Genomic DNA, 12,414 nt, shown 5'->3' with positions numbered 1-12,414 from the left:
CAATTTGACCAACCCGAAATACAAAAAATCTGACATTTCATGTCTACTTGTAAAATGGATACAAATAAGCAAGAAGAAGGAACTTGTGCGGCAGGTATCCATCTTGTTAACTAACCTCACCCGAGTGAGTGCGTAACAAGAATAACAAAAAGCAACTTGGTTTCTAATTCAGGCTGGCTAATCGCACAGACGCTTACGGGCTTACGGCACAACGGGTGCTGCGGCGCGTAAAACACACACCTCGGAGGACAAATAGCTCTATTAATCACAGTTCGAGGCTCAGGGGCTAGTGATATGCCATATACAAACATATTTTCTAGGCAGACATTTTGGTAAATATTAATCATCGTATGTGTACTAACATGAAGTTTATTATTAACATGGAGTTTAGTAATGTATATTTGTACCTACATGACATGTGCCCATTGAAAATCCTCTATTACTATAAATAGGTTCCGTATCATGTCTCATATCGAGCCTACGATAATAAATATCACTTTAGCGTCCGTGCCCCGAACAGTAGCGTGTTAGCACACGTATACGTATACATATAACATACCTATGTTAATATTTTATTTCTTACCATTGCAATACATAGGCTATAAACATTGTTAAAGTTATGTTAGAAAATTTGTTATCTATATTATCTGGGAAAAAGCTCCCGTGAACGTTTGATTTAACACAAAGAATCAAAACGTTTCTCAATTATTATGTTTAAACCTCGTTAGCTTGTAATGTTTATAACCAGTGATCGTGCATTTTCCAGCATTTTTGGTGCACGAAGTGTTGTTAACGGAATTGGTATAAATAATTTCAACCCTAATGATTAATTAGCGTTTATTACGTTGATATTTACCTTAATTTACCATTTCAGTTGAAATTATCTATACCAATTCCTTTAACACCACGCGAATCGATTTGGTGCAGCGGAGTGGTGTTAACGGAATTGGTATAAATAATTTCAACCCTAATGATTAATTAGCGTTAATTACGTTAATATTAACCTTAATTTACCATTTCAGTTGATATTATCTATACCAATTCCGTTAACACCACTCTGCTGCACCAAAAATGCTGGAAAATGTACGATCACTCTTTATAACATTACGAAATATTAGAGTTATTAAGTGGGTGATAATGATTTGCTCTGGGAAGCTAAATATTTCTTAGTCTACGATGTTAAAACCGAATTGTTAAAGAGTGAACGGACACAGAGCAGAGCCTTAAATAAACACCGGATTCGATTTCTTGACTACAATGATTACAATTAAATACCCTTCGCATTTGGCTTTGGTATCAAATCATAGTTAAAGCATGGACTGTCAGTTTCAATATAAATAAAAAATACTGTCAATTTTTCTTTTCAGGATGTAATCGTCAATTCAGTACCTTGTTTGGAGGATGTACATCACTATACGTACATTTGATTCGATCCCCGTTCAGCACAGGTGCGGGAATCACATGTCGTTTCCAAGTACTACCCTTTTATGTGCGTATATCAGTACAGACGTGTAAAGATTGTTGATTCGTTTGTAAGAGAAGGGAAAGCGATTGACATGATGTTAGGATAGGCTTTCAATTTAAGCTAAAAATACGGAACCTGAGTTTTTCCGTTCCAGTTGAATAGGAGAGATTTTGTACGTGGTGGCCGTAATTTGGGTGTTGGAATCTCGGAGGCCGCTACGCATACTAAACTATAGTCCCGTAGGACTAAGATGGTCGGCTCTTTATCATTTGTCGCCATGCCTGGCACGTTCTAACAAATATGTAACTGCGAAAGTGACGCTTGGCATGATAGGTGATAAAAATGCGACCATGATACTGTGGGCTACAAAACCGAAAATGTTTTCAAAAGCATAGTTAATTAGTTAAGTGGCATTGAGAGTGAAGTTTTGATGACACCACTACGTAATAGAGAAGAAAGGTTAGATTGGAGCAATAAAAATATTTACATATACCTACATACAATTGTGTTTATAGGTACTGTAAGAAGGACAATAAACTGTTAGAAGGAGAATGTCTCTTGAACACCGTTACTAGTTCACGACTTCCACAATACATCAAAACATCCAATCATAAAAATTTTATCATTTATAGGTATAATGTATAGTACTACTAAGGTTTTTGTGTAAAAAAAAACAGTAAAAATCAACCGTAGGTAATTAGTTTAATTTAATTTTTTTGTAACATTGTGAGGAAAACCAGGATTCTCTAACATAAATGAAATAAAGCAATTCCAACGAATAGGTAGCAAAGCGGACGCCCCTCAGGCCAGACGTCGACAAATTTTAGTATTTCCTGTGCTTCACTCACAGGCAAAGGTACCTATATAAGTACTACATACCTTACGAGTTTAGGTATCATATTTTTCATGTAGGTACATAAGTATTATACTTCAAGGACTGGTGCATGTTTAACATATTAAATTTAATCTCGATACAGATTTATTAGTACAGCAGGCATAATAATATGATGGATGGCGTTATACACGTGATAAAATATGTGACGTTGCACGGGTAAAGGTACCATATGGCGATCGGCGCTTACGCTGTTATTAATGACGCTCCAATACTAATGCGGTGCTACGCGGCGAAGCGCCAACCACCATATGGTACCTTTACCCGTAGAACGTCACATATTTAAACGTATTTTTTTAACACTGCGCAATTGAAAGAGCATAATATAACAACATATATATCCACATCTAAAGGTATTTGTTAAAAAGCTTTCGTCGCTTATTGTTTCCTACTTTTTCGAAGTTTAACGTAGTCAAATTGCTAAAAATGTACTTACCTACTAATATATAACCTAAATGTGACTTAAAAGTCCCTAAAATTACTCATTTACATTTTCCGCTCGTTCCTTAATTAATTTTCTCAACATAACAAAACAAGAACCGAATGATAAGTACAGAGTATCACGTGTTTTGTCTTAGCTCGCTCCCAGAAAGCGAAACCAGGTTATTTTTTATAACAACTTGACTTGATACTGATTTATTTAATTTCTTTTTCACCACACCAGCTCGGAAAGGCTTACTTTGCACTTCAAAAACTGATAGCAAAGTTGCATTTTGTTCACATGTGAGGCAAAGTAATCATATGCAAATTTTGAGTTGTTTTCTTATGTTTGCTGCTAGAATTGACTTTTAAATGATGATTTTGGATGATAAATATTTAATAACATTCATTTGGATTTGATTCGGTTTGATTTTGTTTGATATTTTACATTTAATATTTGCGTTGGGTTGGTGTGGTGAAATTTCTTTTGTGTTCATTGTTAAGATGGATTTAAATAAGGGATAACAACTAAATAATAAGCAATTCTATTATTGTTAAAAAAGTAAGAATATCTCATTCTCTATAATGCAACGTACTCACGCCTAACATGCCAATTTTTTTTAACAGGTTCAGTGCGCAAATACTCGAGCGTACGTGCCACGCGTTGGGAGGTCGGCGCGTGGCTACGCTGCTCGTGGTCGGCGGCGGCGCGGCGGCGGCGGCCGTCGTGACGGCGGCGGCGCGCGCCGGCGTGCCGGTGCTGAGAGCCTCGCCTTCACACCTGCATCTCTCTTATACTATCGCCAACGTGAGTAAGGGTTAGATGATTCCACGGGGCGGTATTCGCCTGGCAACGCCTGGCAGCGGCCGTGGTGATGACAGCGGATCTCGTCTGTGTGTCTTCATTACACGGGAGACAGTGCGAGATTATTTAATCATAAACGAACTACATGTTGGGCGATCGGTATATGGCTATGGCACCAATACCTACCTCAGGTATACCTGTAACTCTTATATTATATCCTCATAAAATTACAAACGTGCTCGCGATGCAGTTTTGTGAAAATCTAATTCGTAAAATATTTAACTGATTTCAAGAAAATTATTTTTAATACAAACTATACCTAAACAAAAAGTTATTCCCGGCACTGCAATATTTTATTTAGGTCAATTAGAGCACAGAATAAATAATTCTTCTAAATAAAAGAGAGAGGGGTTTAATTCCTCAATATTTTTCTACTAGTTTCTAAAGAATTCTCCAAATTGTTTCCAAAAAAAATCAATAAATTTTTACCCGTAATATTCAGATAAATACTATTAAAACCTCCCGGTTACCTGTGGCCCGTTGCGAGTACTCCTATTTTTTGCGATGCAATATTCCAAGCTCCTAACTTTTTTGTACGTTGTAGTTGCGTTTAAAGCGCTTCCGGTTTTTCGTAAAGCTTTTACAAGAAAAGGGCGGTCAAGTAACCGTGTTCAGTGACTGTCGCATCGTTTGGCTTTTTAAGATGTTCTTTCGCCTTATAACAGAATACACTGCGTTTAAATAGTATCAAGTTGCGACTTTATACAATTTAGCGTTTAACATGATAGGGTACGTACGCGTCAGTAGATTTTCTATTTTTTTAACCACATATAATATCGACATTATTGACTCTATTTCTTCCCTGCGTTATCCCGGCATTTTGCCACGGCTCTTGGGTGCCTGGGGTCCGCTTGACTACTAATCCCAAGAATTGACGTAGGCACTTTACGAAAGCGACTGCCATCTGACCTTCCAACCCAGAGGGGAAACTAGACCTTGTTGGGATTAGTCCGGTTTCCTCACGATGTTTTCCTTCACCGAAAAGCGACTGGTAAATATCAAATGATATTTCGTACATAAGTTCCGAAAAACTCATTGGTACGAGCCGGGGTTTGAACCTCCGGATTGCAAGTCGCACGCTCTTACCGCTAGGCCACCAGCGCTTCCACATACAATATCGACTAAATTTAAATAATGAATGATCTTAATACATGGTGTCATCTTGTTCTCATTCGACCGTGCGTCTCGCTCGCGATGTACATGTACGTCCGAAATGCACACGCGAATGATAACTTTGATATCATTTTGATGACAAAGTGTACGTTCGAATTGACCTCCAGTATTTGTTTTGGGTGAAGCTGTATCGCTAAAGTATACCTCGTCTGTTCATAAGTCTTGAGACGAATGTAAACTCAAATAGTTCGATTATTGAAATATTATACGATGATGAAATGTTAATATTTTTATTTAACTACTACACCATAATTAATTAAATTAAATTAAGTTTATTTAAAATGGCCTTCTATGTTTTTTTATTATAGTAATTTAATCTGTTGGCATTTAAGGGGTTCCGGCACGATCACGAAAATGGTATTTTTACTGGCGGGAAATTATCGGAAGTAAAAGAAAATTTTAATAGAGATATCAAATTATACACCGAAATATTCATAAAAAGGTAGTATTTTACCTACGCAAGCATATCAAAAGACCGCAAGCCTATCAAAAGACCGGGATTTCTAGGTCCCGTGAAATCCAAGGAGATACAAATAACATGACACATTTCGAATAATATTTAATCGACTTTCGTTACTTTTATGAAATGTTGTGTCGTCTTAAAACTTATGAACAGACGAGTTATATTAAATGAAACCATTTATTAAGAAATAACAAAAAAAAAGAAACCATATACGTAGAAAAAATAATAAAATCTAAACGAAATATTCCTAAACTAGCTGAATAATATAAAGCATTAACTAAATGTACCCGTTCATTGAAATGAAACGGCACAAAGGAAAGTATTCATAATATGCATCTAGATTTATGTACTCGTAAGCAAAGAGTTGGCTGCAATGTACTTAAATGAAGTAGGCATTTCCAACTAAATTAAGTGAAACATCTTGGAGTGCCCCTTTTCTTTACTTGAAAGTTAAGGTAGGAAAACAAGATGTAAAGTGTTATTAATTTATATAATGTTGACCAGCATTCAGCATTATTTTTAATGTAGTGAAAATAACGACTATGTGTTATTATTAGATAGTACTTATAACATACCAATAGTGTGAAATGATATATAGTTGGTCAAGCAGATCTTGTCAGTAAAAAAAGGCGGCAAATTTAAAAAATGTAGGCGCGAAGGGATTTCGTCTCATAGAAAATTTGAATTTCGCGCCTTTTTCTACTGACAAGATTTGCTTGACCATCTTTAGCTACACATATCATGATATCATGAAAATTATAAATGTTGATGACCATAGTTACATTGATCATTGATCATCTATTTATGATATCGTAAGCTTTTCAAATACAAAAAATAGCGCTGGTGGCCTAGCGGTAAGAGCGTGCGACTTGCAATTCGGAGGTCGCGGGTTCAAACCCCGGCTCGTACTAATGAGTTTTTCGGAACTTATGTACGAACTATCATTTGATATTTACCAGTTGCTTTTCGGTGAAGGAAAACATCGTGGGGAAACCGGACTAATCCCAATAAGGCCTAGTTTCCCCTCCGGGTTGAAATGAAAGGTCAAATGGCAATCTCTTTCGTAAAAACTAGTGCCTACGTCAATTCTTGGGATTAGTTGTCAAGCGGACCCCAGGCTCCCATGAGCCGTGGCAAAATGCCGGGATAACGCGAGGAAGAAGAAGAAGAAGGTTTTCAAATACAAATTATTCAAATTAAGAATCCCCACCGCGCAATTCAAATAGATAAAAAAGCATTATGGCCTCAAATAAAATTTAAAAGAGCTTGTTAGAGCTTAAATAGGTCATTGTGAATAAAGTTATAAACTAGGTGACAGAAAAAATAAAAGCAATAAAAGTAATGCGAGAGCCCGAGGCTGCCCCGGCTACAATAAATCTGTCACTGTTGTTACAAGTCGGAGAAAGAAACCACACTATTATAGCGAAATGAAAACAATACAGCCAGCTACATGACAATAGTGTGATAAATGTGTTTACTAGATTGCCTAAAGTACTAAAATCTAACTAGCAAATGGAACAAACTGTTAACACTTGGTCTTTAATTATATGATATGCATGAATATGAAAACTTGAAATGCCATTCAGTTAACACGAAATAATTGCAATCATGTTTTATTAAGATAAAGTCAGTAGACATTTGCAGTGACAAAATTAAATTGTAGCAATGTAAAATTTCTAAGAAAATATGACGTTTATGATGACACTACCTCATTTTGTTCTACTTATATTCAAATCGGTGCAAAGTTATTTTAGACAGACTAAGAAAGAAAAACAATTAAAGAATATATATTCACGTAAGACACACAGATAAGATGTGTAAAATTGTATACTCATACTCATACTCATATTTTATTGATAATATAGATTACAGGTCAGCCTTACATGACTAAACTACATTAAAGGTAGATTTATAAATAAGTATACAAGATTCATACATTTGAGAAAGAAAAAGGAGAATTAAGTAAACTAACAAGTCAATTATTGTGACATTATTTAACTCCTATTGTTATTTTATTATTAACATTATTTGGTATTCATTATAAATATTTTGAGGTCAAATATTCCTCGACACTATAAAACGGCCGCTCAATCAGCCAATTTTTGAGTCTAGCCTTGAAACTCATCAGACTAGGCGCATCAGTTATGGATACTGGTAGGTTATTGTATACAGCGGGGCCCATAACATGTATAGATTTAGCCGTTTTGGCTAGACTACGTGGCACTGCCGCTAATTTGTGTCCATAGCGAGTTACACGGTCGCTTTTTTCACCCCGTCTGGGATATTTATCCAGGTTCTCCCGTGTGTATACGGCTGTCTGGAGTATTAGGAGACCCGGCATTGTGACGATACCCAAGGCGGTGAAGTGTGGCTTAGCCGACTCATGCCATGGTACTCGAGCCATATATCTTACGGCTCGTTTTTGAAGCCGGAAAACACGCTGCCAGTCGGCCGCGCGTCCCCATAGCTCAAGCCCATATTGTACTATGGACTGTATGCTGGCATAGTAGCAGCTGCGGACTGCCTGCTGCGGAAGAACAGTAGTCAGCCTACCCAAGGCAAAACAAGCTCTTCCCGTTTTTCCGCAGATGGATTCAATGTGGTTCTCCCACGTTAGGGTTTGGTCAATATGAAAACCCAAGAAAGAAGTAGTACTGACCTGACCAATAACACCACTGGCGAGTTCCACATGCAGCGGGCGACGCCTGCGTCCGGACAAATCGAACTGGATGAATTGGGTTTTGGTTAAGTTTAAAATGAGACCGTTATGTTTAAACCAGTTCGATAATTGCCCGGCAACCGTGTTTAACTTCAACTCCAGTTGGTCAATGGTTGGAGCGGTTACGATAGCAGCAACGTCGTCCGCATACATGTAAACCTCGCCCTCACTTACCGCCATGGGCAAGTCATTGAGAAGGACCGAGAAAGCCACATTTGACAGAGATGATCCCTGGGGGACGCCGATGGCGGTCGAGAGCCCATGTGAGTTCAGACTACCTCTTTGACCAGTTACGTATTGCGTCCGGTCGCGCATGAAGTCCGACATCAGGTCTTGCGCAGGTCCTCGAACACCATAGTGGTAGAGCTTCGAACATAGTAAGTTGTGGTCTACTACGTCAAAAGCTTTCGAGAGGTCGCAGAAAAGGACTGCGACCTCGAGCTTTCGTTCACGCGCTTGGAGTATAAGGCGTACTACTTCACGCGCCATCATTGTGGTAGATCGTCCCGGTCTATACGCATACTGGCGTTCTGATACGCAGTTATTGTTCGAAAGGAACTGAGATAGACGGGTTGTCAGTCCATTCTCGAAGATCTTCGCCACTACTGGTATAATACATATCGGACGATAACAACCAGGGTCATTTTGCTTTCCCTTCCCTTTGTACAGCGGGCTGATCCTTATTTCCTTAAGGGACTTCGGGTATCTCCCAGCTCGCAAGCATTTATTATAAAGCGCAGCTAATGGATGAGCGAGCGGAGTGGCCGAAAGTCTAATAAGTTCCACTGATATACCGTACAAATCTTGGGTGGGTTTATTTGCAATATTTTTAACTATGATTTTATGTACCTCTGCCGGTGTGAAGTGCTTGAATCGCAGCGAGCGATCGGCAGTGGCACATGCGTATGAGAGCGACGCAAGGGCGTGCGGAAGCTGCGCAGGCGGGGCCCCGCACCGAGTCGCGGCCCCCTTAAACTGCTCATTCATGGCGTTTAATAAATTTAATTTACTTGAGAATTCGGACCCGTCTGGTTTTTTGATTATATCTGTATAGTCAACAGTAGAAGTTTTATTTTTGTTCGTTTCTGTGTTGACTATGTGCCACATAGCTTTAATTTTATTATCGCTACTATTTATTTTGGTAGCGTAGAATTCCGATTTAATATCCCGCGTTAGCTCATTGTACCTACTATTAAGATCGGCTATTCTTTGTTCTAACGACGTTTCCTCGGGAAATTTCTGTTTGAGATCGACAAGGTCAAATAGCAATCGTTTCATATTGTATACTTCCTCCGTAATCCATGTAGTACTTTTTGAGACGTTTGGTTTGACCTTGAACGGGAAACAGATTTCTATTTTGTTAATTATGATATTAATTATTGCAGTCGCGAGGTCGTCAACGGTGGTTTTGTTCTGATATAATTTGTCCCAATCCACACTGTCAACGGCTCGCGCGAAGGCAATTTTAGAGGCGGCGGTGTAATCGCGGACGCGGCGGGTACGCGGGGGCGGCGCGGACGTGCGTTCACACTCAATTTCTACGCGGACGCCGTAGTGGTCGCTGATGTTTGTTACCGCTGCAGATGCACTTACCAAGTGACTTTGATTTATGTACACGTGATCCAAAGAGGTGGATGTGGTACTGGTTTCGCGCGTGGGGAAGTCTACTACATTCTCAAAGTTATGTGGCGTAAGGATGTCAAGTAAATGTTTATGATCGACTGACATGGTTAAACAGTCTATGTTGGTATCACCAACTACAATGCAGCTGTAACCCAATTTATTGACTTTGTTGAGCAGCCGATCTAAAATGTCAAGAAAATCTACAGATTTGACTAAATTTGATCGATAAACACAAACCACTAATACATTGAAATCTTGGATCAATGTGGCTGCAATTTCGCAATATCTTTCCACCGACATAGCAGTTAATTCTGTTATTTCCATAGAACTTAAAGTGTTCTTTACATATATACAAGCGCCACCGTGTTCACGAGAACCGCGGCAAAACTTAGATATCAGAGTATAGTTACTTATGTGCACACTTTCTAGCTGGTTACTTGTCAGCCAATGCTCCGTAAGTGCTAGAACATCGCATTTTAATTCTTGTTGCAATAAAACTTCAAGTTGTCTAGTTTTGGAGTTAAGCGATTGCATATTTTGCTGACAAATAACCAAGGTCTTTAAATCATTATAAGCAGGTCGTACAGGTGTTTGCGTCGTTAGTATACATATAGCTGTGCATAGAATATTTGCAGTGCTAAACTAAACAGTTGGATTTTGATATCGAATATGAATAAACGGTTATGATAATTATAATGACATGACAGTTGCAGACCGGACGTGAGGCTCCCATGAGCCATGACGAAAAGCCACGCTAGGAATATGATGATAATAACATTGTAAACAGAAACAAATTAAATGTACGCGCCGCCACAGATAAAGGATCAATCCACAAACAAACCATTCAAGTTAGACCAAGAAAACTCTGCAGAGCCAGTGTTATTTATAGGTCATAATTTCATAGAAGTTTGATGTTTAAAATAACACCTGCACTGCGTGTGCTATCAAAATCTCTGCAGACTTTTCTTGGTTTAACTCTATGAATATTTGTATTTACGATGCAAATATACGATATGGCATTTGAGCGTTTTTCGACTTAAAATACGCGAGTGACCCGTTTTTAATATATTTAATACAAATATACGATAGTATATACTTAAAAAATACTTTTTTTATCATTTAAAACTCGTCCACATGATTGGTTCGTATCAAGTTCGAAACTGTTACGATATATCTTCAATTTATTTTGTTATATGTAGTATACATGAGAATCATGTTGTTAGTGGGTCACCGACGATTCCGCCCGTGCACGGCTATTAATCGCGATAAAAGCTGGAACGCCATAAAATAATGCTGGGACGTGACGGGCCTTGTCACGTTGTCCTATATTTTACCATCAAGTTGTGAAACTATAAATAAATGATGAAAATTTAACATTGATAAAAAAATCATAATAAGTGATTCATTACTTATAATCCAGTAACTTTGTCGAATTTTGTAACCTGGCTCTTTTGCGTCAAATCCGGTAGTTCTGATTTTTTGCAGACTTATTTATGATGTTGGCCCAATGAATAATATAAGTTTGTGACTTCGAGCGCCGAACGCAACTTTGACAAATATTGAAAAACCCGCGAAAATTTCGGTTTTCTTTTAGATTTGGGCGATTATAACCCTAAAGAACTAGTTTTTGATAGTGCCTTCTCAGGGCGTTTTTAAAGTGGACTAGATTGGCTACAGTACGAGACTAGAATTGTCTCTGTACACTTAAATAGTTTCGAGGTAAAGCCTTTCAAAGTTTATAATTTTTTTCGAACTTGTATTTGTAGGCTAAGTAAGTGCAGTGAGTATGCACTTTAGTCTCAGGCGATGCCGCTTGGCATAATTGTTTCTAAGGTCAAACAAAGCTGATTTGAGCCGTTAGACACGAGATCGTACCGTGCCTACCCCCCAAAAAAAGGGGGGGGGGGGAAATGGTCGGCTGCCCAGGTGCAATCTATGCTATATTTCTTCCTGCTCTTAGTAACTAGGGCAAGTTATATATCATTTTCATATAATTTAAGGACGAGCACATTATATTCACACTTTTAAAACGCCAAGTTAAGTGTTTTTTTTTTACATTTTTAACCTTTGACTTTGGCTATAATTACATTTGTATGGAAATCGTCACTCAATCCGCTACATATTTTTCACAAAAAATGTATGACTGCCTGCTTTGAAGTGATACTTAGAATAAGGAATCCCTCAATTATATGAAAATGATATATTACTTGCCCTAGTTGCTAAGAGCAGGAAGAAATATAGCATAGATTGGACCTGGTGATCCGACCCTTGCGCCTCCCTTTTTGGGGGGTAGGCACGGTACGATCTCAAGCTACCTGGCCAAATCAGCTTTGTTTGACCTTAGGAACAATCGTGCCAAGCTGCATCACCTGAGACAAAAGTGCATACAATTTCAAAAAATTATAAATTTTAAAATGTTTTATTTCGGAAACTCCTAGATGTACAGAGACAATTATTCTATCGCCCAAATCTAAAAGAAAACCGAAATTTTCGCGGGTTTTTCGATATTTGACAAAGTTGCGCTCGAAGTCACAAACTTGTATTATTCATTGGACCAACATCATAAACACGTCTGCAAAAAATCAGAACTACCGAATTTAACGCAAACGCGAAATGTATAAAATTACTGTATTACGAGTATTAGTATAATTTATGGAAAATTATAAAAACGGTGACATGATGACTGGCTAAAAAGAATATTTTTTTTACACATAAGTAGGTACATAGCTATTTATCTTACTCTACATATTATTATTGTTACCTCCTGCTGGTGAAATGGTTATTTGTGTGGCTC

At 38.0% G+C, this 12,414-nt stretch overlaps 1 protein-coding gene across 2 annotated transcripts in view; it reads left to right on the top strand.

Annotated features, from left to right (window-relative positions):
• Window positions 1–12,414, top strand: part of LOC134793632 (uncharacterized) — a 76,375-nt gene that overhangs the window by 27,408 nt on the left and 36,553 nt on the right. For both annotated transcript variants that reach the window (XM_063765256.1, XM_063765255.1), the window contains exon 2: window positions 3,405–3,585. In XM_063765256.1, coding sequence (XP_063621326.1) covers window positions 3,405–3,585 — 181 coding nt within the window. The remainder of the gene's footprint in view (window positions 1–3,404; window positions 3,586–12,414) is intronic.

The sequence above is a fragment of the Cydia splendana genome, chromosome 9, assembly GCF_910591565.1.
Source record: "Cydia splendana chromosome 9, ilCydSple1.2, whole genome shotgun sequence".
NCBI classification, from domain to species: domain Eukaryota; kingdom Metazoa; phylum Arthropoda; class Insecta; order Lepidoptera; family Tortricidae; genus Cydia; species Cydia splendana.
Note: the sequence above shows the minus strand (reverse complement) of the source record. Positions and strands in the feature narration are given on the sequence as shown.